The sequence below is a fragment of the Chaetodon trifascialis genome, chromosome 10, assembly GCF_039877785.1.
Source record: "Chaetodon trifascialis isolate fChaTrf1 chromosome 10, fChaTrf1.hap1, whole genome shotgun sequence".
In the NCBI taxonomy this organism is placed as follows: Eukaryota; Metazoa; Chordata; class Actinopteri; order Chaetodontiformes; family Chaetodontidae; genus Chaetodon; species Chaetodon trifascialis.
Window position 1 is genome coordinate 10,225,015 of NC_092065.1, and position 24,354 is coordinate 10,249,368.

The 24,354-nt window shown below is 39.0% G+C and overlaps 2 protein-coding genes across 2 annotated transcripts; both read right to left on the reverse strand.

Moving 5' to 3' along the window:
- Window positions 1-1,024: 1,024 nt before the first annotated feature.
- On the reverse strand, window positions 1,025-8,064 carry saal1 (serum amyloid A-like 1). Its single transcript, XM_070972821.1, has 13 exons — window positions 7,897-8,064; window positions 7,350-7,549; window positions 6,894-6,995; window positions 6,392-6,475; window positions 6,203-6,282; window positions 6,050-6,109; window positions 5,853-5,968; window positions 5,608-5,770; window positions 4,920-5,002; window positions 4,600-4,785; window positions 4,247-4,404; window positions 4,046-4,138; window positions 1,025-1,385 (listed from the first exon to the last, which is right to left on the reverse strand). Exons 1-13 carry the CDS (start codon window positions 7,898-7,900, stop codon window positions 1,308-1,310), a joined length of 1,407 nt encoding a protein of 468 aa, XP_070828922.1. The 5' UTR covers window positions 7,901-8,064; the 3' UTR covers window positions 1,025-1,307.
- Window positions 8,065-20,374: 12,310 nt separating this feature from the next.
- On the reverse strand, window positions 20,375-22,881 carry LOC139337343 (protein saal1-like). Its single transcript, XM_070971888.1, is given in 9 exon segments — window positions 20,375-20,498; window positions 20,500-20,569; window positions 20,652-20,767; window positions 20,849-20,908; window positions 21,002-21,081; window positions 21,191-21,274; window positions 21,689-21,790; window positions 22,145-22,266; window positions 22,875-22,881. Coding segments are annotated over 9 exon segments (765 nt in total).
- Window positions 22,882-24,354: the final 1,473 nt, after the last annotated feature.

The window sequence follows — 24,354 nt, forward strand, 5'->3', positions numbered from 1 at the left end:
CACTCAATGCAGCTTCATCTAATGTCAATATTCTTTTTTTTTATCATATAAAAAACAGGAACAAATATTAATACATATTTAGATGGACACATTTAATGCTTCAAGCATTAATGTACAAACAGCTTTGCTGATTTCTGGTTATAAATGGCTCTGTGGTGTGCTGCAGTGAAGACTGATGTGTTTACAGAGAGGTTTTCTGTCTGACACGTGCCGACATGTGGAAACTGATGAGGACAAAACTTGTAATTATCAAAAATATAATGACATAGTATATATTTACAATAGCAAAATGTAAAATACTACAGTAAAATCCTCATTTTCTACACGATATCTACAGACTTTCCCTCATATTTTTAAATAAAAGTAAAAATTGAATATGATCTCTTGATGTCAACTTGCAGCTTTCATGCAAAATGCTCTGAAAAAGAACATAACAGGCTGATTGTGACGAGATTTAAAAAAAAAAAAAATTGAAGGAAATTTTACACAATACTTAGATATTATCACACTGCAGTGAAAAAAGGACGAGGTCCTGGCTCACTGCTTTGCTTCAGCTCCTGTTGTGTTTATTAGGGGTCAGATCTCAAACACCAAATATGTCAAAATATGCATTTTTAGTTATCATGGTTGCTCAGATTACAGCCTCCAGAAGTATTTCATTCAAAAACAGCTCCCAATGTGAAAGACAGGAGATCAAATCCTACACTCAGTAGATTAAAAGGTAGTTCGGAAGATGGGAATTCCACCTGGGAATTGTCAATGTAAAAATCAACGGAGTTTTGTCTGTTTAAAATTCAGCCCAAAATTTCCCATGGCATTTTTTCTTTTCTTCATTCATTGTGGACTGAATCTGTCACATCTGCCTGTCCCTATTTTCATTCATTTAAATAAGAAACAAACAAAAAAAACAATGAAAACTATATAACAATTAGAAATAAATGTCATACATGCTTTTTGTCAGTAGTGATTTTTTCTATGACAAGACAATGATAATTCAATAAAAGCCTCTAAGCATAAATTCTGAGAAGAAAGATCTTTTTAATAAAAGTCTGTCATTTATTTAATACAAAAACAGCATTCACTGAACAATAATAATAATAAAAAAAAACATTAAACAGAAACACAACTGAATTTTACACGTGGCTCATAAAAGCCACTCGTGCTGGTGAGACATCCTAGTTAAGTCTTTCCTGTGGAAATTTAAATAGAATGACTTGAAGCAGGATCTTTGGAGGGGAAATAGAGGCCACTATAAAAAGCAGCGGTGAGTGTCTGGATGAGTGCTGAACACTGATCTGCTGGGCGCCTCAGTCAGGAAACTGTCTCCTCACCATGTCTGCCAATTGGGGATCAGTCTCTGACAACATGGACTGCAGGTGCTGAAACTGCAAGAGGAAGGAGGGTGGGGTGGAAACACAATGTTTATTTTCCACAGGAGCTGGTGGTGCACAGCAGCAGTCCATCACACGTCTTAACCTGACACAAGCTCTAAAATAAATCCTAAAGACTTTAGCGAAACAATGGCATCACTGTTTGCACACACCTCGTGTGACTACTCATGAACAAATATGTAGACAAGAACCCCAGAGGAAATTCAAGGTGTAACGACCTTGTATCAATAAATCCGTTTGTCAATGTGTCTATAACATTTTGAGAAACTTGACATTTTAAAGCCGCTTATTATGTCTCAAAAACCAAAAGGTATTCAATTTTACAAATATCTGAAACTCAGACAAGCTCCAAAATATAAGAAGCTGTGACCAACATTTGATATTAATCCCGAACAAAGGCCTTATATTAATTGTAGCCATGTTGTTTGCTGTCACTTTCTTCAACTAATCATTCAACAGTATAACATTTTGAGAAACTTGACATTTTAAAGCCGCTTATTATGTCTCAAAAACCAAAAGGTATTCAATTTTACAAATATCTGAAACTCAGACAAGCTCCAAAATATAAGAAGCTGTGACCAACATTTGATATTAATCCCGAACAAAGGCCTTATATTAATTGTAGCCATGTTGTTTGCTGTCACTTTCTTCAACTAATCATTCAACAGTAATAAGATTAAAAGTAAAACGTAAAACGCAGAATGTAAATCCCGTTATTGTTTGTGCAACTTGTCCGTCAGTCATTTACTCAACACTTTGCACTCAGAAAGATTCTTTCTTTTGTAGGTTTAACTGGTTGTCCTCAACACACACTTTTAATACGAGGGTCTATATGGAATCTAGGCCTTTTATGACAACCTCAGGGTCTGTGAATCATCTGTGTGCGGGGCTTATTAAAGATATACCATGTAGGATTTTCTGAAAAACCATGATTAGACTCATACCAAAGTCATCACTCTCAATCATCACCCTGCCCTCTGCCTGTATTTTATTATTTATTCCTATTTTGTTGTGGCTGGGGCTTTTCTGGGTGGCTTCCTTTGGACAGTGGATGTGTAGGCCCCAGGCTGACACTGTAATTTGTGTTGTCAAGTTGTGTCTGAAGCTCAGGACGCTCTGCTAAACTCTCCGGTCTGGACATAAAAACAATAAGCTAATGTTGCTGTTGGTTTGTTGACTGCCGTCTGTAACTGGAGAGATTACGAGGCATTTGTAATTGTGTTATCATCATTGCCCATAATTACCTTCTTCTACTATGCCTATTAGCGAGCCTGTAATCCAACTATCAGCAAAGCTGTTTGTTCATATACGCAAGCACATTACTTGATAAAATATTTGCAAGATGCCTCATTGATCATTTTCCCAGAGGCAGTTATGTTCACTGCTATTGAGCTGCTATGTGATGCTGCAGGTGGTACACTGGGCTGTGTCTTTTCTGGCAACTATGGTCAGAGTCTGGCATCTTTACATCTAAACCCTGCAAACTCTTCTGGTGGAGCAGAGGGGCCAAATATTGTGTTCACCAGCAGTAACTGACAATTCCTGCATTGTATACCAGTAAGTGTAAGAGATTACAGTATGTACAAGGAAAAGGAGTGAAGCTCCTCACTGCTCATGCTTATATTAAAAATAGGATCGTATTCATTCTAGTTGCTCCATGCTTGAATATAATACATGGGCTCTATTTTTGTCCCTGCCGCTGGCGAGGCGCAGGGTGCACACCCTGCGCAGTGGTATTTTTGTGCAACGCAGGCAGGCGTGCAGCGCACTTGGTATTTTGGCAAACTGAGGCGTACAGAGGTGCGCCAGGATGGGATTGCGGCGCAGTAGGGGGAGGTGTCGGCATAATTGGATTTGGATTTTCGTTCCATTTTGGTCCACGCTGGCAGCGCAAAAGTGTGCCGATAGCTTGCCACCCCAGACCTGGTCAATTCTGTGCGCCAGCAGCGCACCCCCAGGCAAGTGGATTTTCGTAAACCCGCGGAGTCGTGCACTCATGTCACCAATACCTCACAGGCAGGTTTCCGCAGTGTCTGGCATTTCACTGCGATCAATAATTAGCAACCACGATTCAATGCAACTATCTGAGTCAGCACATACAGTCAGACCTAAATTTATATATTTTGATGTGTCTCATCTGACCACATTGCAAGCGCGTTCGGCACACGTAATGGTCACTCAACCTGACCGAATGTACAAAGGCGAAACAGAGATGCGAGGAGGAGGAGGAGGAGGAGGATTTACCATCTAAGGACCTCATATTTAGACATGAGTGATGTTAGTCTCCTCCTGGGAGAAGTTTGAACGTTGGACACTTTCCTGCGCAGGCTCAGTCATCCTCGAAACTCACCATGCGCCTCGCCAGCAGCGTTTTTAAAGGTTAGGCGAGGAGCTGGTGTAATCGGCTGCGTCAAACTCACTCCATGCCTTCTCCCCTCCCTCCTTCCGAGTTGCGCCGCTAGGTGGGACTGAGATGAGAAAGGGGTGTAGTTGCGGCAGCAGCGCAGTGCATGAAAATACCAAAGTCTGCGCCGCCATGCCCCATTGGTGAAATGGACCTGACTCTGTGCTGCGCCTCCGCCGCGCCAGCAGCAGAATCGAAAATAGAGCCCCGTATCAGATTATACTTAAACCATTTTGGGGAGGGCACTTACTGAAGTCTTAAAGTTAGAGACTAAACTGCCAGCAGCTGTGAGACAAGTCTTCTCTGTAAGGTAACCTCTCTTCATCAGATCTGCCACAGTGTCCTGTGAAGAACGAAAAACAGCATGAACAGACACTCCTGTTGTATTTAAGAATTTTGGGAAACAATGTGATCCAATAAGAAAGTTCGTAAGGTCTTTCTTTGGGATTACCTTGGGAATCTGAATGCAGATGTCAGCCAGAAACTCAGCTGTGATCTCTGCTAGAGTCTGCAGCTGTTCATCTTCTGTGTCTTCTTTGCTGGTACCATCATCTTTTCCCTCACTCTGGTACTGAAGCACCCGCAAAATGGTTCCAATCAGGGGAAGACCTAGTGGCAAAAGACAAAGGTATTTACACACATAAATACCACACATACCAAAAATCATCCAGCTAACACTAAATCAACATTCAGTGCACTGCGTCCATTACAAAGGCAGATCTCAGGGCTGATGTCGTTCAGTGACTGCAGCTGAACCAGTGGTAAAATGTGCAAACCAAAGAACAATGAAGCTTAACAACTTACTTGTGTCATTTCTGCTGCACCACTGGTCCTGGCATCTGTAAAGAGCCTGCAGCACGGCAAACGCCTGAACCAAAATGCTCTTCTGCTCTTGCAGAACAACTGGAAGGTCATTTGGCTGGCAGAGGTCTTCACACACCACATCACAGACGAAGTCCCACACTGCTTTGCCAGGTCCGTCAGGGGCAGCTACAATTCACAATTAAACATTGTCACTTTAGTCTTGTGTTAGATTTTACTGAGTCAACAACTATAGTAAACACCTTTGACTTCTGTAATGATGTGCCAACAGCTGAACTCAATGCTGTGTTGATTGCTCTTACCAAAAGTCTGAATGCCCTCATCAATGGTGGTGAGGAGTTGGAGAGCGTGAAAGTAAACCTCTAAGCCATTTGGACTCTCTGATCTGTGAAGGCAGTTTAAAACTGTTGAACACTGTGGGTCAACTAAATCATTGGCACTGTGCATTTAATTTGAACTCTGCTGTATTCTTACATCAAGTAAATAACTGCTAAAATGAATAAAAAAGAAAGAAAAGACTGAGTGAGGATATTTCGTAAAGACTAAAGTAAATGTTTATTAAATTTTGAGTTAACTATACAAACCTCAATCTCTTCATGTGTAGGTGGAGCAAAGAGCGTGTACTTTTATCCACCAGTAAATAAAACACTGCCAGAGAGAATTTGCAATATAATAATTCTAATAATCACTTAACAAACTTCATCAATACTTAGACAGGTGGTGCCTTGAATTATAAAATGTCAATATCGAGTTAAGGCAGCAAGTATACACAATTTATTAAGTACCTGTAAAATTCATCAGATAATGTTTTTTATGTCTTCAAATTAACAGCATTTTATAATCTATACTCTGTGGAAACTGATTAAACTGATAAGGTTTCAACCTCAAACTCAAGATGCTTTCTATTCCTATTAAATGTAAATATAATCATGCAAAACATTACATTATTAACTCAAAACATTATCCAGAATCTCAGTTTCAGATTCCCACCTAAGCTGCTTGGCTGCCTCAAGAAGACACGAGGCCACATCCAGACGGCTTTCGCCATCATCCTCCTCCTCACTTGGCTGAGCTGTGATCCAACTCTTCATCAGCTCTTCGTCAAGGTCAAACAGTTTGTCGACCAGCTCTCCAACCTTCTCAAGCAGGTCAGCTGCAAAATACACAGGGTATTACTTCTATGAAGCATTTTTGAATGTCAAACAGTAGTAACAATGTGAGTAAAAGCACAGTACTGTTGGTAGAGCTGCACATGATGAAGCAGAGGTTGGAGCGCACAGACGTCTGCTGTCGTATTCGCTGAAGCCACAGGGAACAGACATCTTTTTGAGAGATGCAGGTCAGCAGCAATCTGCAAACATTATCAGGAGAGATGAATACTTCTCTCTCAGTCCATCTGTCTCACATGTCCACAGAAAATGCAAATGTTCACCTGCTTGTTTCCAGCAGGGTTGGAGGATCTGCGTCTCCAAGAAGAAGCAACAGCACAGCACTGTGGACACACAGTGAGTTGCATTCATTACACTGACTCACATAGAGACTCAATGCAAGGACAATTAGAAGACAGATGATGACTTTTACCCACCTCAAGTCTTCATTTTGGCTGAGAGTTAGGCAAGTGTCAGGAAAACAAGCAATGTTCCCAAGGATTCCCACACAAATTTCCTAAAAACAAACAAACAAAAAACCCAGAAACATAGAACCAAAAAATAAATACATTACACAGGATTATATTTGGACACGGAATGCATAAACGGTAAAGGTTTTCACTCACTGTGAGACGTGGACAACGAGATTTGGCTATCACTCCAAGAAGGATGTCTGTAGCTTTAAATTCCTGCAGAAAACCAGCCACGTCCTACGCACACACGGTCATAACTGCTCATTAGTAAATGTGTAAACCTTTACACAATTCATGTCATGATCATTATGGAGGATGTTGTTTGTAGTGCCGTTTACCTGTATTGCGTTAAGATGACAGCTGTTTCTATTATTTTGTCCACACCATTTATGTCAACAAGGCAGATCAGCAGAACCGCAAACTACACCCTCCACAAAGATCATACAGTTGAATCAACACGTCTCTAAAACAGTGTCAACAAAGATTTATGACCTTCGTGAAAATGAGAATTTATTATTTATTTATTTATTATTTTCCTGATGTAAATTTTGTAAAAAGGTTGACCACTACCTGAACTTTAAACATAGAAATTAATAGGGGGCTGTGATTACTGGATTTAGGAGTCAGTAAGCTAATAACACAGATAAAGAACTACCTTATCCATCGCCATATCCCAAACTCTACACAGATCTTCCTCATCATCATCAGGGAGCTGCACCTGACCTTCAGAGTCCACTTCCAAATGCTCTGTGACCATCTGCAAGAAATGACCATTTAACAGACAGTAAGACATTTTTTATGTTGGACAATGTCCGGCAGAGAGCAACAGGATAGAGGGATAAAGTGCAATAGAGTAAAGATGATCCCATCAATTGAATATCAACTGAAACTAAGATTTTTCATTCCCTCTAACTTGATTTGTGGTCTCTAAATTGGCTGACTGCAAACACAAAACACAAATTATGATCCCCCCCACACCTGTGTTTGAAACCTGTGTTGGCAACTATATCAGCTTTTTCCAAACAAGTTCAGATACACTTAGTTGCTATAGTCCACTGAACCCATGAACTACACCTTAAAATTTTGACATTTGCATTAACAGCCTGCCTACATGGATGAGACGAGTCAAGGTGCTGAAAAGCCAGTGCTTGCTGTAAACGGTGTCTCCAATGGCGTCCAAATCTCCGTCCTCCTCTCCATCGGCTGTGTCTGGAGGTGGTGACGGGTTACGATCCATCACAGGAGACTGTGTTCCAGTTGGAGACGAGGATCTCTCCGTCTCTACGTCCTCAGCGCTGTCAGCTCTACAGTCTGGAGAAAATGTTGAGTGATATGACGATACCATGAGGTGATTTGTCATGATATAAAGATTTTGTGATATTGTCTCTATTAAGGTAGCTTTTCGTAAAATGACAAGTTTTACTGATGACATTAAAGTTGCTATCCCGACAAAGAGGTTCGGCTATTACCTAAGAGGTAGACAATACAACCTCTATTAGCTAATGGCATGAATGGAATAACTATATGCTGAATACAAACTTTGCCTAAGTGAATTTAACGGACAACTATTAAGCTAAGAGATGCACATTTTAATATTAACGACGGGTTGCTAACTAGCCGTCATACTCATAAACAGTACTTCTTTCATGTCAACTCACCCATAGTGACCACTCTCCACAAACTGACTAGCTAGCTGGTAAATATCAAAAGCAATATCATGTTTTTAACTCGTCACAGTTTACGTTAATCTCCAGACGACATTTCAAGCTGCCTCCATTTAGTACAAAGAATGCGACTGCGCATGCGCAAACGGCGTCACACTGCACAGTCTTCTTCTGGTGGTCAACAACGTTAAATTGCAATGAATGTCGCCCCATGCAGTGTGGAAGAGAATTGACCGGCTATTTAGGCAAATTGATTTTTATTGGAATTAAACTGATTTATCAGGAAAATAATCCCCATAAATGTAGTCCCTAGGTAGGACTGAGTGTTTTGAGCTGCTCCAACAATGTAATTTACATTTAAAAGGGAGTTTTGCAGTATATGGTGCAGAAGGGTGGTGGCAGACATGCTATCATGGGTTAGCTAGCGTTAACCGATGGATCTGTTAACGTTGTCTGTGGTGAGTTAATATTTCCAGCGTTTCTGTTTCAAAAACATAGTGGCACAACAGACCTAAAAGTAATTTGGTGCATAGTAAATGACCATGCTTGGAATTTTGTTAACAGGACTGTTGTTTGTTTTCTAGTTAGCCAGCCACCAGTGGCAGTTAGCTTATTCATAGTTCTGCCTAGTGCCTACCTGGCATATGCTAATAATGGTAGCCAAGCTACAAAGATAATTAGTTAGCTAACTACTAGCTTAGAGTTTTGCAGAGGTTTAATATGATTTTCACTTCTTAATCAAAGTAAATATTATTTGCACAGGGAAGTTTGCTGGTTAAAATTACTATTAATTATTATATTTTATAATTAATAATAAATGCACCAGTAACAACTTCTCAGATATAACTGCTTCTAACTGTTCTGTTGTTTGTTTTCTTGATAATTGTTTTCTTTTTGTATATATTTGGTTTTAATTTTACTCTCAACATAAACATCACTGAAAATAGGCGCATGACCACAGTGATTCCTCTAGATTTAAATAAAGGTTGAAAGTATAGCAATCTCGATAATAGATTAACTGTCAAGGTGTTTTTTAAAGCAAAATTCTCATAAATGCACCATTAACAGCTTGTCATCTATTATGATAAACTGAAGACCCCACCATCTGCTCTGGGAAATTTCAGGCATTTTTCACGGTTATGTGACATGTAATATGACTATTAGTTATTGTTGATTAACTGAAAATAATCAGTACATTAATGGATGAAAATAATTGTCAGTTGCAGCCGTATTAATGATTTTGGTGTTATCATAAGGCAGTCTTAGTTTTTTCTACCAGACTCTCCAACAAAGCACACCAAAGCAGACATTGTTTGGTTTCTGTGTGTTGTAACAGCATGTAACACATGTAGTTATCGTTGTATACTTTCCTGCAAACAGAAAAGCTTGCTGTAGTTGAGTTATGGCACAATAATACAATAATATTTAGCCAGGTTCTAAAATTGGGGTAGTTTCAAAACATAAAACATGTTTTATTAAATTTCTTAAATTCTATACAGAATTTCTTAACTTGCTGTTTTATAGGAATAACAATAAAAGAGAAAATATTATCTTTATTCTCTTTTTTGGAGAGCTTGCAGAGAACAACCTTGGCTGAATGAAATACAAAACCTAAGTTTAAAACCTAAGTCTCATTAAGCTCAGGAACCTTCTTCCGCCTATCGACTCTTTTCTGATCACACTTTCCTGTTTTTTTTCTGTGTTAAAGCTTGTATTCTGATGCACTGCCTTGTTTGATGGGTTATATCAGTCCATGTTATGAGAAATGACAGCAAGGATATTAAACAGTATTATGTCAATATAGATTGCAAAATCTTGAATCGTCCCACCTCTAATCAAAACTATCTGGTGGTAATTTGCTGAGTGTACTGTCCTCCCTGAATCAACAGTGTGTGCTGTCTGGCAGAAATAACAATACACCTTCCTCATCATGCAGCTGTCCCCTTGTGGGAGTGCTCCTAAGAGCTGTTTGCACTTGAAGGGACCTCCATTGAATGGTTATTTGCAACCAATCAAACTAACTTTGTTTCCAAGGTACAACAATAGCTAAAATAAATGCATAAACAGATTTACAATTAGAATTTAATAAGGATGAACATGTGTGATGGGATGTTAAATGTCAACCCATTACCTGGAGTAATTAGTAACCATTGACCACTAACAGTTAGGTATTACTTTGGTGTTTAATGATCTGTTTCCTGAACTTAGAGTAATATTGTGGCTTTTAAGATTTTTCAGGCTCTAAAAGAGTTTTCACCCATCAAAGAGGGTTTAAACACATGCGTACTGCAGCCATCAGACAAACCTATTTAAGAGTTGAAAGGTTTGCAGCTTGATATGATGCCAAGTTTCATGTGTACTAACTTTACACTGCAGGCAGAGGATGACTGCAATCAAGGATGTCAGTTCAACTGCACGTCCTGTGCAACTGGTACAAGCCCAGTTTAGATAATGCAGTACACTCTTATCGAATTGAAACAAATATTAACTCAAAGTTGTATAATTCTTTTTTATTATGGGTTTCATTATTAGTTCAGAGTGACCTGATTCATTCATTCATTCATTATTATGGCATTTATTTTTTAAAAATGAGATTTTACACACACATACACACTCACATACACTTCTCTCCTTATGGTTTTAAAATGTGGTTTGTCATTGATTTCCACTGCTGATTTATTCATATTCACATACTGATTTCCTTTTTCCAGTGTTGTAATGTCAGAGGGTATGTTCATATCCAGAGTTTACCTTTCTAAAATGCAGTCGATGGAGAAAAGAATAATTGAACTTCTCGGATATCTCGCTGTTTCCTCTAGTACATGACTGCTTTATGATGAGTTAATGTAATTTTAAGTTAAGATTATTATTAATGCTTTGTAAGCAAAATTGTGTATATGTTTAGGTCTTACAGGTTGTAGTGTCTGTATTCTTGAAGCTTAACAAAGGTGCTCTATTAAATCCTTCTCATGAAGCATTTTTGAGGCAATTATTTTTAATATTTTGAAAGCTACCTTATTGAAGCCTGTATTTGCTAGTTTTTCCTTCCATTTGCTGGCACACTTCTACATTTCTTTGCAAATAGAGTGTAACTGTCAGCTGATATGTGTACTGGGACATCAGCATGCTCATGTGCACCCATGAAATACAAACAAAACTGACAAACTAACATTGCTAACATTGATAATGTAACCAGGGTAGTTAACCACTGTCCCTTTAAATCAAGTTGACAGGTTGTCACGCTCTTCCTCGGTGCACAAAAAAAGTGCTAAGAGTGGCGATCTTCCCACACAGACGATCTTTGATTTTTTCCGTCTTTGACAATGGTCTCAGTCCCGACGACACTGGAGTTGCAATACCGAAATAAGATCAAATTCGAGCTTGGTAACCCACAAGTTGAAGTTATCTTTTAGCGACAGGAGTTGACGGAGGAGCTGCGACCTTGCCACGGATGTTTCACGGACTATTAACTAGGGATCGACCAATTATCGGCCTGGCCGATAATATCGGCCGATATTCGGCATTTTTTTGATGATGGGCATCGGCTGTTTTTTCCACCGATAACCGATAAAATTAATCAATGTATTTTAAAACGCACTCCTTTGGCTCTGATGTAGCCGTGTCTCCGCCCGAAGTCACCAATCTTGGCTGTGTAACAATGTCTCACCCACAGCCCTCACTGATTGGCTACATGGCACAAGTGAGTCAGTGACAGCCAATCGACACTGAAGCCTCTGCAGCGCCACAGACAAGGAGAAGCAGACAACTGCTCCGATTATCCAGCAGAGATATATGGAGTTAGATCAGTCTCATAATTAATAAATGCATGCAGAAGGATTCACAAATGTATATTGGGATTTATATATAAATGTCTCAACACACAAATATTTTTCAATGCACACACAAATATTTCTCATTCTATATAAATATAAAAATAATCCACATATAAATTAATAAAGTTCACAAATGTATTTTTGATGCACACACAAATATAACTTGTTTTAAATATATATCACGGAAATCCACAAATATCTTTATCTAAAAACATTTGCAATTTTCATCTAAATCATATATGTATATTGTGACATTTATTCACGAACTGTCGAATCTGCATTTGCGAACCGCTCTCCATTTGTGAACTTCGCTGCATTTGTGTGTGAATGTTTTTGAGACTCCCCTGCCGTCTCTCGATCCACAAATGCATTTTTTTTTTTTAACAGGGAAGTATCTGTAGCCAATCAGATGTCGCCCTCTTTTCGGCCAATCATAAGAACGTGCCCCACATGGGGGTGGGATTTACTTTTCAGCCAATCATATGAACGCGTCCGCACAGCACTATAAATGCCTGCCACAGCCAAGGACAGGCCGTCGTTGACCCTGAACATGGCGTCCGGCAGTGGTATTGCGGAAAGTGTGAATGAAACATTACACAGGTTTCCTTAGTGTTCCTAAGTTGTGAGGTTTCCTCATAGTTAGAAAATTGTATGAAATATATAGTTACGTGGTTTAAGTGTGTATATAGTTTCATGAGCTAGCGAGCTATTTAACCCTTTGTGAGATGCCAACCCTGTTTTGTTCAATGTTCACCTCTAACCTCTCTATATCGTTTTTTTGTGTGTATAGTTTTACTGGTGCAAGGAAATAAAAATAACAACAGTCTGTCTTATTTCCGCCTAAATTCATGTATTCTTATCATGTTTGTCTCATAAAGCACTTAACGAGTGTATATGTTTTCAATACCATTTGCATAAAACCAACATATGATTTATGAATCATGGTAAAAATGATAAACAACATTCATTTTAGCTATCTTATCATTTATAGATAGGGGCTATTGGGAAACTCTTCACAATGATTTGCCATTTTTAAAAGGTGAGTCCCCAGAAAAATAATTTGGGTAATACTGGTCTAATGTTACTTGGATCATATAATGGCTGATGTTAGGCAGTTTATGATCCTCGGTTGTCTGTAAGCATTGTATAGCTTACTTGTTAGCTAGCCATGATGTCACATCTATAATGTCCCAAGTACTCATAACTAAAACATACTTTATCATGCATGCCAAGGCCAGGCCAACAGCTGGACAAATGTCCGGGCTGCTGCCTGACAGACCCTGTCAAACAGCCATTATATTTACTATAACTTCAATTTAATTGCAAGATGTTAACTTAACCTTTTTAGCATGCGGGAGCGCTAGCATAGCCCGCTAGCATACGCTGCTAGCTGATGCTATGATAGCTCGCTAGCTCATGAAACTAGATACACACTTAAACCACGTAACTATATATTTCATACAATTTTCTAACTATGAGGAAACCTCACAACTTAGGAACACTAAGGAAACCTGTGTAATGTTTCATTCACACTTTCCGCATTACCACTGCCGAACATCGTGTTCAGGGTCAACGACGGCCTGTCCTTGGCTGTGGCAGGCATTTATAGTGCTGTGCGGACGCGTTCATATGATTGGCTGAAAAGTAAATCCCACCCCCATGTGGGGCACGTTCTTATGATTGGCCGAAAAGAGGGCGACATCTGATTGGCTACAGATACTTCCCTGTTAAAAAAAAAAAATGCATTTGTGGATCGAGAGACGGCAGGGGAGTCTCAAAAACATTCACACACAAATGCAGCGAAGTTCACAAATGGAGAGCGGTTCGCAAATGCAGATTCGACAGTTCGTGAATAAATGTCACAATATACATATATGATTTAGATGAAAATTGCAAATGTTTTTAGATAAAGATATTTGTGGATTTCCGTGATATATATTTAAAACAAGTTATATTTGTGTGTGCATCAAAAATACATTTGTGAACTTTATTAATTTATATGTGGATTATTTTTACATTTATATAGAATGAGAAATATTTGTGTGTGCATTGAAAAATATTTGTGTGTTGAGAGACATTTATATATAAATCCCAATATACATTTGTGAATCCTTCTGCGTGCATTTATTAATTATGAGACTGATCTAACTCCATAGAGATAAGGCAACAGAGTCAGTTGAAGTTGCAATAAAAATGCTCTATGATGAAGTTTTAAAAACAGCACAACCTTATGATTAAGTTTAGTGATAACATGCATGCCCAGAGCCGAAATTTCACCGACTTACTTGTCTAATCACATCAAGCATACGACTTTGCAAGATAAATAGTGTCACACACCAAAAAAAAAAAAAAAGACGTAACTAAATGAACATGACCTGAAGCTCCTTACTTAGCAATAATAAAAAAAAGACATAACAACATACCGGTAGGTAGACTATAGCAAGAATAAGGGAGGAAAACCTGCTGAATTCTGCTGTTTGGCTCTGGAAATGAAACTGTTCACAACTTCAACAAGGCGTATTTCATGATGACCCACCGCTATGTTATACCTGCCCCAACCGCTTTATAGCTATGGCCAGACGCACAATAATAATATAGGCCCTTTTGGTTACCGTTACCTCGTGGGAATAATATATCTCCTAACGTGTTTCAGCCCGTGGGGCAGCTCCTGGTTTATCAATAAACAACACCGGAGGTGATTATAGCCAATAAGTTTAACAGTACTGCACGCTAACATAGATTTGTTTGTTTACAGTCGCCTCTCCCTCAGTGCTCGTGCTCTCACTATGGTGCAGCAACGTAACTACTGGTGTTAAATGATCGTCTTTTTGCCTGTCACTCGTAAAGTCCAGGGATATGAGTCAGGCAGAGAGCACACATCAAGGGGATTATTCTCAGTGTGTTTTATTTTCAATCAATAAATTTACCGTCGCGTCTACAACTCATGTGTGTAATGAAGCCTTTATTGTTTGCATTTACAGTTGCCAAGTTCCTTATTCTTATTTATGTAATACGACATACAGTATAAGCACAAGAGTTTACATCTAGCAATCATCTACAATCTAACCCTAACCCACCAAAATTTTCATTTTTACTGCAGATGAATATTGGATCGGTTTCACTTGATTATTAATAATCGTATCGGCCCTGAAAAATCCATATCAGTCGATCTCTACTATTAACATTTGATATCCCGGTGAGTTAGTGGCTCAGTACTGGTTGATTCAGCATGCTAACTACATTAGCAAAGAGTGTACGCAGATAAAAAAAAAAATTGCTGACAGACCCTGTACTTCTGTCAAAACCAGTCAGGATATAATCTTGAAGGGATATTATCTTGAAGGGGATAAGGTTGTTCATGAGAATGTCATGATTGTGTTGTGTGTAATTTTGGCTAATCACCATTTAGCTAGTGGGCCGCTAGCAGCCGCACGTGGTGTTTGGGCGTGGGTTTCCATGCCATGAGTTTTGCTAGTAACAGTGTTAAAAAAAGTACTTATGTTTGTAATTGCTGTTGATCATAAAGTTAATACGTGTATCTAAAATGCACTACAAGATGTGGTCTAAGTTAAGGTGTGTCTTATTTTGATGTTGTGTTGAGTTCATGCACTTTGAGGTATATTGTACACTGGATTACTGTGACTAGTTGTATGAGTTAAAGGAAAAGAAAAAAAGACATTGTAGAGCTGGGACTTTATTGGAGCCAGTATTAATGGACATCATAATGGACTCGTGATCAGTAATTGTCCTGCACATTTGTGTAGACTGTTTTTTTGTAGAGCTCCACCTGGATCTAGAGTTGTCGCTGTCTCATCCCCATCTTCACTCCGTTGCCATCTCACCTTCATCCTGGGATGAAGTCCATCTTCCCTCAACCTACTCCATAACCATCACTTTGGACGATCCTGTTGGACATATGTTGTGAAAGAGGGAGTAGGACTTATGAGTGCACTTATTTTATTTTATTTTATTTTTCTTTTTATTTATTTTTGCTTCTTTGTTTTTTGTTCTCATCCATTGAACATTGAACCTGAACTTTTTTCTTTTTTCCTGAGATCTCAGCGTGGTTTATCTGGCCTGTTTTCAGTTATTGGTATATGATATTGAAACTGTTGCTACCAGTTCATCGCATATCCCATATATTATTGACAGGTAGCTGGTAACTTTTTTTTTTTTTTTTTGCATTATTGTGAAAATCTTGTTAACAATACATTCCTGTTTTTTCATAACGAGTTCATTGTTGTGTGTTACTTGGGGTGGATGTTCTGTTATTTAACCAGGCAGACAAATAGATTTCAGCCAATCTCCTCATCGAATCTAGGTTAGAAGTTGAATCCCTGTTTCTGCTAACTAGTTAAATCCCTTGAAGTAATGGTTGCAGGGGGTTACAATAGCACTACTAGCAGTCAAACAAACTTCACAGTTCCTCTGAGAAATGTGGCAAATGAATCAGCCTGTTTCTGTGCCGCATTATGGAATCTGACAGCTCACAGATTTTGGCATAACACCAGCTTCAGTGTTTCTGTTATGGCTGTGCTTTTTGGTCTGTTTGTGTTTGTGTCTGTGTTTTTTGCTTGTTTCCTCTCTCACTTCTCCTCAGCAGTTAGAGCGAGGCGGGAGCTGGGTCGAGTGCTCTCCGGCTGCGCTGCTGAGACGCACCTGAGCCGCATCAGCGCCCATCAGCGTGCGGCTTCTTAAGCCGGCCCCGCTCTCTCCTCATCGCCAGATGATTTTCGTCCAGCCCTTTGTGTCTCAACGCGCATGGTCTTAGTAGTTAGAATCTCGAGTTTTCTAAATCGCTGTCTTCTCCAGTGTTGTCCCTGTTTGCAGGTGATTTTTGATTTAACTTACTCTAGCTGAGTTTTTCTCCCTTACAAGGTGATTTTTTGTTGTAACTTTGTTTTGTGCCTTATTCCCCTAGTGGAGATTTCTGTTCAGTCACCTTTTGTCTTAGTTTAGGAGTTTTTTCCCCTTGTGGAGATTTTAGTTGTATCATTTGTTACTTTTTTATTCGGACAATAAAAACCGGAGTTTTTTGTCTCTGCATTCTGGGTCCTGGCCTTCTGTGTGATTCGAGTCCGTAACAGTTTCCTCAGGATCATCCTGAAATCAAGTAATCAAAATCTATGTAATTATGAGAGACCTGCAAACATGTTTAGAGCTTGAGCCAATATTGAAACTCACAGTCCTGTTCACACAGAAATATTAAAGGGGTGAAAAAGCCTTTGACAGGGTTGAATGGGACTACTTGCTTACTGTGTTAGGCAAATTTGGGCTGGGAAATGTTTTTATTTCATGGATACGTCTCCTTTACACTGCCCCACAAGCTTGTATCTCTACCAATGGCATTCAGTCTAGTTTTTCCATGGCATTCAGTCTAGTTTTTCCGGGTCCCATGGCACCCGACAAGGATGTCCTTTATCGCCCCTGTTATTTGCTTTAGCGATAGAACCTTTGTCAATTTATGAGGCTCTCTTCCATTTTTGCCGGCATATCACAATTGGAAATGGAATTTAAGTGATCACTCTATGCTGATGATTTATTGTTGTATGTGTCAGATCCGACCCATTCCATACCACCAATCTTATCCTTCCTTCAGAGATTTGGCTCATTTTCAGGTTATAAAGTAAACATTTCCAAGAGCGAATGCTATCCCATCAATGCTCCAGCTTTACAACTTAATCAGTCCGATATCCCCTATAAGTTGAGCCCTGCTGGTTTTAGGTATCTGTGGATTAATGTAACTAGAACATTAACCTCTCTTTCTTCTGCCAATTTCTCCCCTTTAAGGTCTAAAATTAAATCTGACCTTCAGAGATGGAGAAGTTTACCCTTGTCACTAATTGGGAGAATTAATACAGTTAAAATGAATATTTTGCCTAAGTAACTGTTTTTATTTCAATGTCTCCCTCTATTCTTGCCAAACCGTTTTTTCAAAACCATTGATCAAGATATTTCCTCCTTTTTATGGTGTGGAAAGGCACCTAGAATCCGCAAATCAGTACTTCAAAGGTGCAAATTCAGTGGCTGATTGTCTCTCCCGAATCTTCAACTGTATTATTGGGCAACACGTATCCACAAAATTTCTTTATGGTTTAAATTATCAGATCCCTTATGGTGTAGACTAGAGACATGGTCATGCATTTCGTCATATTTGTTAGCTCTACTTACCTCTTCTATTCCAATCAACAACTCTGGCTTTACACATAATGTAGCGGTAAGTTCCATTCTCAAAATCTGGTACCAATTCAGGCGGCATTTTAAATTTATTTCTGCTTATTTTCTTAACTTATTTTCTGCTTCTACTTCTACCTCAGCTCCTTTATTGAAAAATCATTTATTTCAACCTGCCTTAACAGATTCCACCTTTTCCATATGGCACGACAAAGGCTTGAAAAATTCCAAAGACCTGTATAAGGATGGTATTTTCAGTAGCTTTGCAGATTTATCAAGCAAATTCCAGCTCCCACCTTCTCATCTGTTTCACTATTTTCAAATCAGACATTGTGTTAAATCTTTGTTTCCGACTTTTCCCTCCTCACCTCCAAGTCAATGATGGGATGAATTTCTCAGTTTTGACCCCCTTCAAAAATCATTCATCTCAAAGGTCTGCAACAAATTCCTATCTTATGACGGTTCAACAGCCACAAAAGTCAAGGCTGACTGGGAGGGTGAATTAGGGTTGAACCTGGAGGACTACTGGTGGGATGCTGCTCTTAATAAAATCCATACAAGTTCAACTTGTACTCGCCTAACACACATACAATTTAAGGTATTTTTTAGGGTTCATTTTTCCAAGGCCCGTTTGTCGCAAGTTTATCCTAGTATCACTGACAGTTGTGACAAATGTCATACTTCATCCTGCAACCTAACTCATATGTTCTATTCCTGTCCAGTATTATCTAACTTTTGGCAGAGCTACTTTGATACTATGTCAAAAATACTTTCAATGTCTATTCATGTCTCTCCCTATATTGCCATATTTGGGTATCCAAAAGATTACAATCGATACACTTCCAAGCAATTGGATGTTCTAGCTTTTATTTCCTTACTAGCAAGACGCCATCTTCTTCTCCATTGGAAGTCTACTAAAGCTCCTTCAAGTATTCAGTGGCTCAAGGATGTTATGTCCTTTCTAAAGCTAGAGAAGATTAAATATTCAGTGAGAGGTAATTCTAAAAAGTTTTACACTAAGTGGCAATCCTTTTTAACATTCATCAACTCTCTCCAATCTCTGTCTCCTAATTGACTGATGCCCCCCCTTTTCTCTTTCTCCCTTTTTTCTTTTCTACTCTTTTTTTTCCCTTTTATTCATCATCATTATTATTCATTCATCTATTTTCTATGCCGCTTATCCCTTTCGGGGTCGTGGGGGGGCCGGAGCCTATCTCGGCTGTCGGCAGGCAGGGGGCGGGGTACACCCTGGACCGGTCGCCAGCTGATCGCAGGGCACATACACACACCTAGGGGCAATTTTAGTCACCAATCAACCTAATGAGCATGTTTTTGGTCTGTGGGAGGAAGCCGGAGTACCCGGAGAGAACCCACACATGCACGGGAAGAACATGCAATCTTCACACAGGAAGGCCTGACCCGGGAATCGAACCTGCGACCTTCTTGCTGTGAGGCACACGCACTACCTGCTGCGCCACCGTGCAGCCCATCATCATTATTATTATTATTATTTATATGATTATTATTTTTTTAAAACATGGCTTGTTTCTCATTTACCCATTAAGAAGCACAAATTATTGATAATATTACTGTTGCTTCTTGTTTAACGATGGTTCTCAGTGTTTATGTGACACTGCTTTTTCTCATGTGCTTTTTCTTAATAAAAATATTAAACCAAAGAAATATTAAAGGGGTAGTTTTAGCTATCCGAGGAAAACAATGTGTAACAAGTTTTTATCAGCTCAGTGATATAGCGAATAAATTAATGTGATTTGGAAGAAAAGTGACTGCTCTGAAAAGAATGAGATCCTAAGGGGAAACACTGGTTCCTTCTAAGAGTTTGGCATATATTTAACATTGTAGGTTGTTTAGGTTTGTTTATGATCCACCTGCCTATCAGGTGTAAAGCAGATGGCAAATGTGGCGACGAAGGCTCCGTTGAAATCATTGTTTTAGCATGCACAGTCAAGTTTGAGAAAAGTTTTCCTTTAATTTCATTCTTATTGTGACATGGTGCTCCCAGAGTCTCAAAGAAAAGACTGACTGATATTTCGTGAAGACTAAAGTAAATGTTTATTAAATTTTGAGTTAGCTATACAAACCTCAATCTCTTCATGTGTAGGTGGAGCAAAGAGCGTGTACTTTTATCCACCAGTAAATAAAACACTGCCAGAGAGAATTTGCACTATAATAATTCTAATAATCACTTAACAAACTTCATCAATACTTAGACAGGTGGTGCCTTGAATTATAAAATGTCAATATCGAGTTAAGGCAGCAAGTATACACAATTTATTAAGTACCTGTAAAATCCATCAGATAATGTTTTTTATGTCTTCAAATTAACAGCATTTTATAATCTATACTCTGTGGAAACTGATTAAACTGATAAGGTTTCAACCTCAAACTCAAGATGCTTTCTATTCCTATTAAATGTAAATATAATCATGCAAAACATTACATTATTAACTCAAAACATTATCCAGAATCTCAGTTTCAGATTCCCACCTAAGCTGCTTGGCTGCCTCAAGAAGACACGAGGCCACATTCAGACAGCTTTCGCCATCATCCTCCTCCTCACTTGGCTGAGCTCTTCATCAGCTCTTCGTCAAGGTCAAACAGTTTGTCGACCAGCTCTCCAACCTTCTCAAGCAGGTCAGCTGCAAAATACACAGGGTATTACTTCTATGAAGCATTTTTGAATGTCAAACAGTAGTAACAATGTGAGTAAAAGCACAGTACTGTTGGTAGAGCTGCACATGATGAAGCAGAGGTTGGAGCGCACAGACGTCTGCTGTCGTATTCGCTGAAGCCACAGGGAACAGACATCTTTTTGAGAGATGCAGGTCAGCAGCAATCTGCAAACATTATCAGGAGAGATGAATACTTCTCTCTCAGTCCATCTGTCTCACATGTCCACAGAAAATGCAAATGTTCACCTGCTTGTTTCCAGCAGGGTTGGAGGATCTGCGTCTCCAAGAAGAAGCAACAGCACAGCACTGTGGACACACAGTGAGTTGCATTCATTACACTGACTCACATAGAGACTCAATGCAAGGACAATTAGAAGACAGATGATGACTTTTACCCACCTCAAGTCTTCATTTTGGCTGAGAGTTAGGCAAGTGTCAGGAAAACAAGCAATGTTCCCAAGGATTCCCACACAAATTTCCTAAAAACAAACAAACAAAAAACCCAGAAACATAGAACCAAAAAATAAATACATTACACAGGATTATATTTGGACACGGAATGCATAAACGGTAAAGGTTTTCACTCACTGTGAGACGTGGACAACGAGATTTGGCTATCACTCCAAGAAGGATGTCTGTAGCTTTAAATTCCTGCAGAAAACCAGCCACGTCCTACGCACACACGGTCATAACTGCTCATTAGTAAATGTGTAAACCTTTACACAATTCATGTCATGATCATTATGGAGGATGTTGTTTGTAGTGCCGTTTACCTGTATTGCGTTAAGATGACAGCTGTTTCTATTATTTTGTCCACACCATTTATGTCAACAAGGCAGATCAGCAGGACCGCAAACTACACCCTCCACAAAGATCATACAGTTGAATCAACACGTCTCTAAAACAGTGTCAACAAAGATTTATGACCTTCGTGAAAATGAGAATTTATTATTTATTTATTATTTTCCTGATGTAAATTTTGTAAAAAGGTTGACCACTACCTGAACTTTAAACATAGAAATTAATAGGGGGCTGTGATTACTGGATTTAGGAGTCAGTAAGCTAATAACACAGATAAAGAACTACCTTATCCATCGCCATATCCCAAACTCTACACAGATCTTCCTCATCATCATCAGGGAGCTGCACCTGACCTTCAGAGTCCACTTCCAAATGCTCTGTGACCATCTGCAAGAAATGACCATTTAACAGACAGTAAGACATTTTTTATGTTGGACAATGTCCGGCAGAGAGCAACAGGATAGAGGGATAAAGTGCAATAGAGTAAAGATGATCCCATCAATTGAATATCAACTGAAACTAAGATTTTTCATTCCCTCTAACTTGATTTGTGGTCTCTAAATTGGCTGACTGCAAACACAAAACACAAATTATGATCCCCCCCACACCTGTGTTTGAAACCTGTGTTGGCAACTGCATCAGCTTTTTCCAAACAAGTTCAGATATACTTAGTTGCTATAGTCCACTGAACCCATGAACTACACCTTAAAATTTTGACATTTGCATTAACAGCCTGTCTACATGGATGAGACAAGTCAAGGTGCTGAAAAGCCAGTGCTTGCTGTAAACGGTGTCTCCAATGGCATCCAAATCTCCATCCTTCTCTCCATCGGCTGTGTCTGGAAGTGGTGAAAACTGACTAGCTGGTAAATCTCAAAAGCAATATCATGTTTTTAACTCGTCACAGTTTACGTTAATCTCCAGACGACATTTCAAGCTGCCTCCATTTAGTACAAAGAATGCGACTGCGCATGCGCAAACGGCGTCACACTGCACAGTCTTCTTCTGGTGGTCAACAACGTTAAATTGCAATGAATGTCGCCCCATGCAGTGTGGAAGAGAATTGACCGGCTATTTAGGCAAATTGATTTTTATTGGAATTAAACTGATTTATCAGGAAAATAATCCCCATAAATGTAGTCCCTAGGTAGGACTGAGTGTTTTGAGCTGCTCCAACAATGTAATTTACATTTAAAAGGGAGTTTTGCAGTATATGGTGCAGAAGGGTGGTGGCAGACATGCTATCATGGGTTAGCTAGCGTTAACCGATGGATCTGTTAACGTTGTCTGTGGTGAGTTAATATTTCCAGCGTTTCTGTTTCAAAAACATAGTGGCACAACAGACCTAAAAGTAATTTGGTGCATAGTAAATGACCATGCTTGGAATTTTGTTAACAGGACTGTTGTTTGTTTTCTAGTTAGCCAGCCACCAGTGGCAGTTAGCTTATTCATAGTTCTGCCTAGTGCCTACCTGGCATATGCTAATAATGGTAGCCAAGCTACAAAGATAATTAGTTAGCTAACTACTAGCTTAGAGTTTTGCAGAGGTTTAATATGATTTTCACTTCTTAATCAAAGTAAATATTATTTGCACAGGGAAGTTTGCTGGTTAAAATTACTATTAATTATTATATTTTATAATTAATAATAAATGCACCAGTAACAACTTCTCAGATATAACTGCTTCTAACTGTTCTGTTGTTTGTTTTCTTGATAATTGTTTTCTTTTTGTATATATTTGGTTTTAATTTTCCTCTCAACATAAACATCACTGAAAATAGGTGCATGACCACAGTGATTCCTCTAGATTTAAATAAAGGTTGAAAGAACAGTAGTCTCGATAATAGATTAATTGTCAAGGCATTTTTTAAAGCAAAATTCTCATAAATGCACCATTAACAGCTTGTCATCTATTATGATAAACTGAAGACCCCACCATCTGCTCTGGGAAATTTCAGGCATTTTTCACAGTTATGTGACATGTAATATGATATATTAGTTATTGTTGATTAACTGAAAATAATCAGTACATTAATGGATGAAAATAATTGTCAGTTGCAGCCGTATTAATGGTTTTGGTGTTATCATAAGGCAGTCTTAGTTTTTTTCTACCAGACTTTCCGACAAAGCACACCAAAGCAGACATTGTTTGGTTTCTGTGTGTTGTAACAGCATGTAACACATGTAGTTATCTTTGTATACTTTCCTGCAAACAGAAAAGCTTGCTGTAGTTGAGTTATGGCACAATAATACAATAATATTTAGCCAGGTTCTAAAATTGGGGTAGTTTCAAAACATAAAACATCCATCCATCCATCCATCATCTATACCGCCTATCCCTTTCGGGGTTGCGGGGGGCTGGAGCCTATCCCAGCTACAATGGGCGAGAGGCGGGGTACACCCTGAACCGGTCGCCAGCCAATTGCAGGGCCACATGTAAGGACAAACAAACATTCACACTCACACTCACACCTACGGACAATTTAGAGTCATCAATTAACCTAATGAGCATGTTTTTGGTCTGTGGGAGGAAGCCGGAGTACCCGGAGAGAACCCACGCATGCACGGGAAGAACATGCAAACTTCACACAGAAAGGCCCCGCCTGACCCGGGGATCGAACCGGCAACCTTCTTGCTGTGAGGCACGCGCACTACCTGCTGCGCCACCGTGCAGCCAGCAACATAAAACATGTTTTATTAAATTTATTAAATTACATTTATTAAATTGTATTATATACAGAATTTCTTAACTTGCTGATTGATAGGAATAACAATAAAAGAGAAACTATTTTCTTTATTCTCTTTTTTGGAGAGCTTGCAGAGAACAACCTTGGTTGAATGAAATACAAAACCTAAGTTTAAAACCTAAGTCTGATTAAGCTCAGAAACCTTCTTCCGCCTATCGACTCTTTTCTGATCACACTTTCCTTTTTTTCTTCTGTGTTAAAGCT

Coding starts and splice junctions, on each gene's coding strand:
- saal1 (XM_070972821.1), bottom strand. Junction 6,476..6,893: donor GGGATATGGCGATGGATAAG/GTAGTTCTTTAT, acceptor GTGTGTGCGTAG/GACGTGGCTGGTTTTCTGCA. Junction 5,003..5,607: donor GAGGCAGCCAAGCAGCTTAG/GTGGGAATCTGA, acceptor CTGCCTTCACAG/ATCAGAGAGTCCAAATGGCT.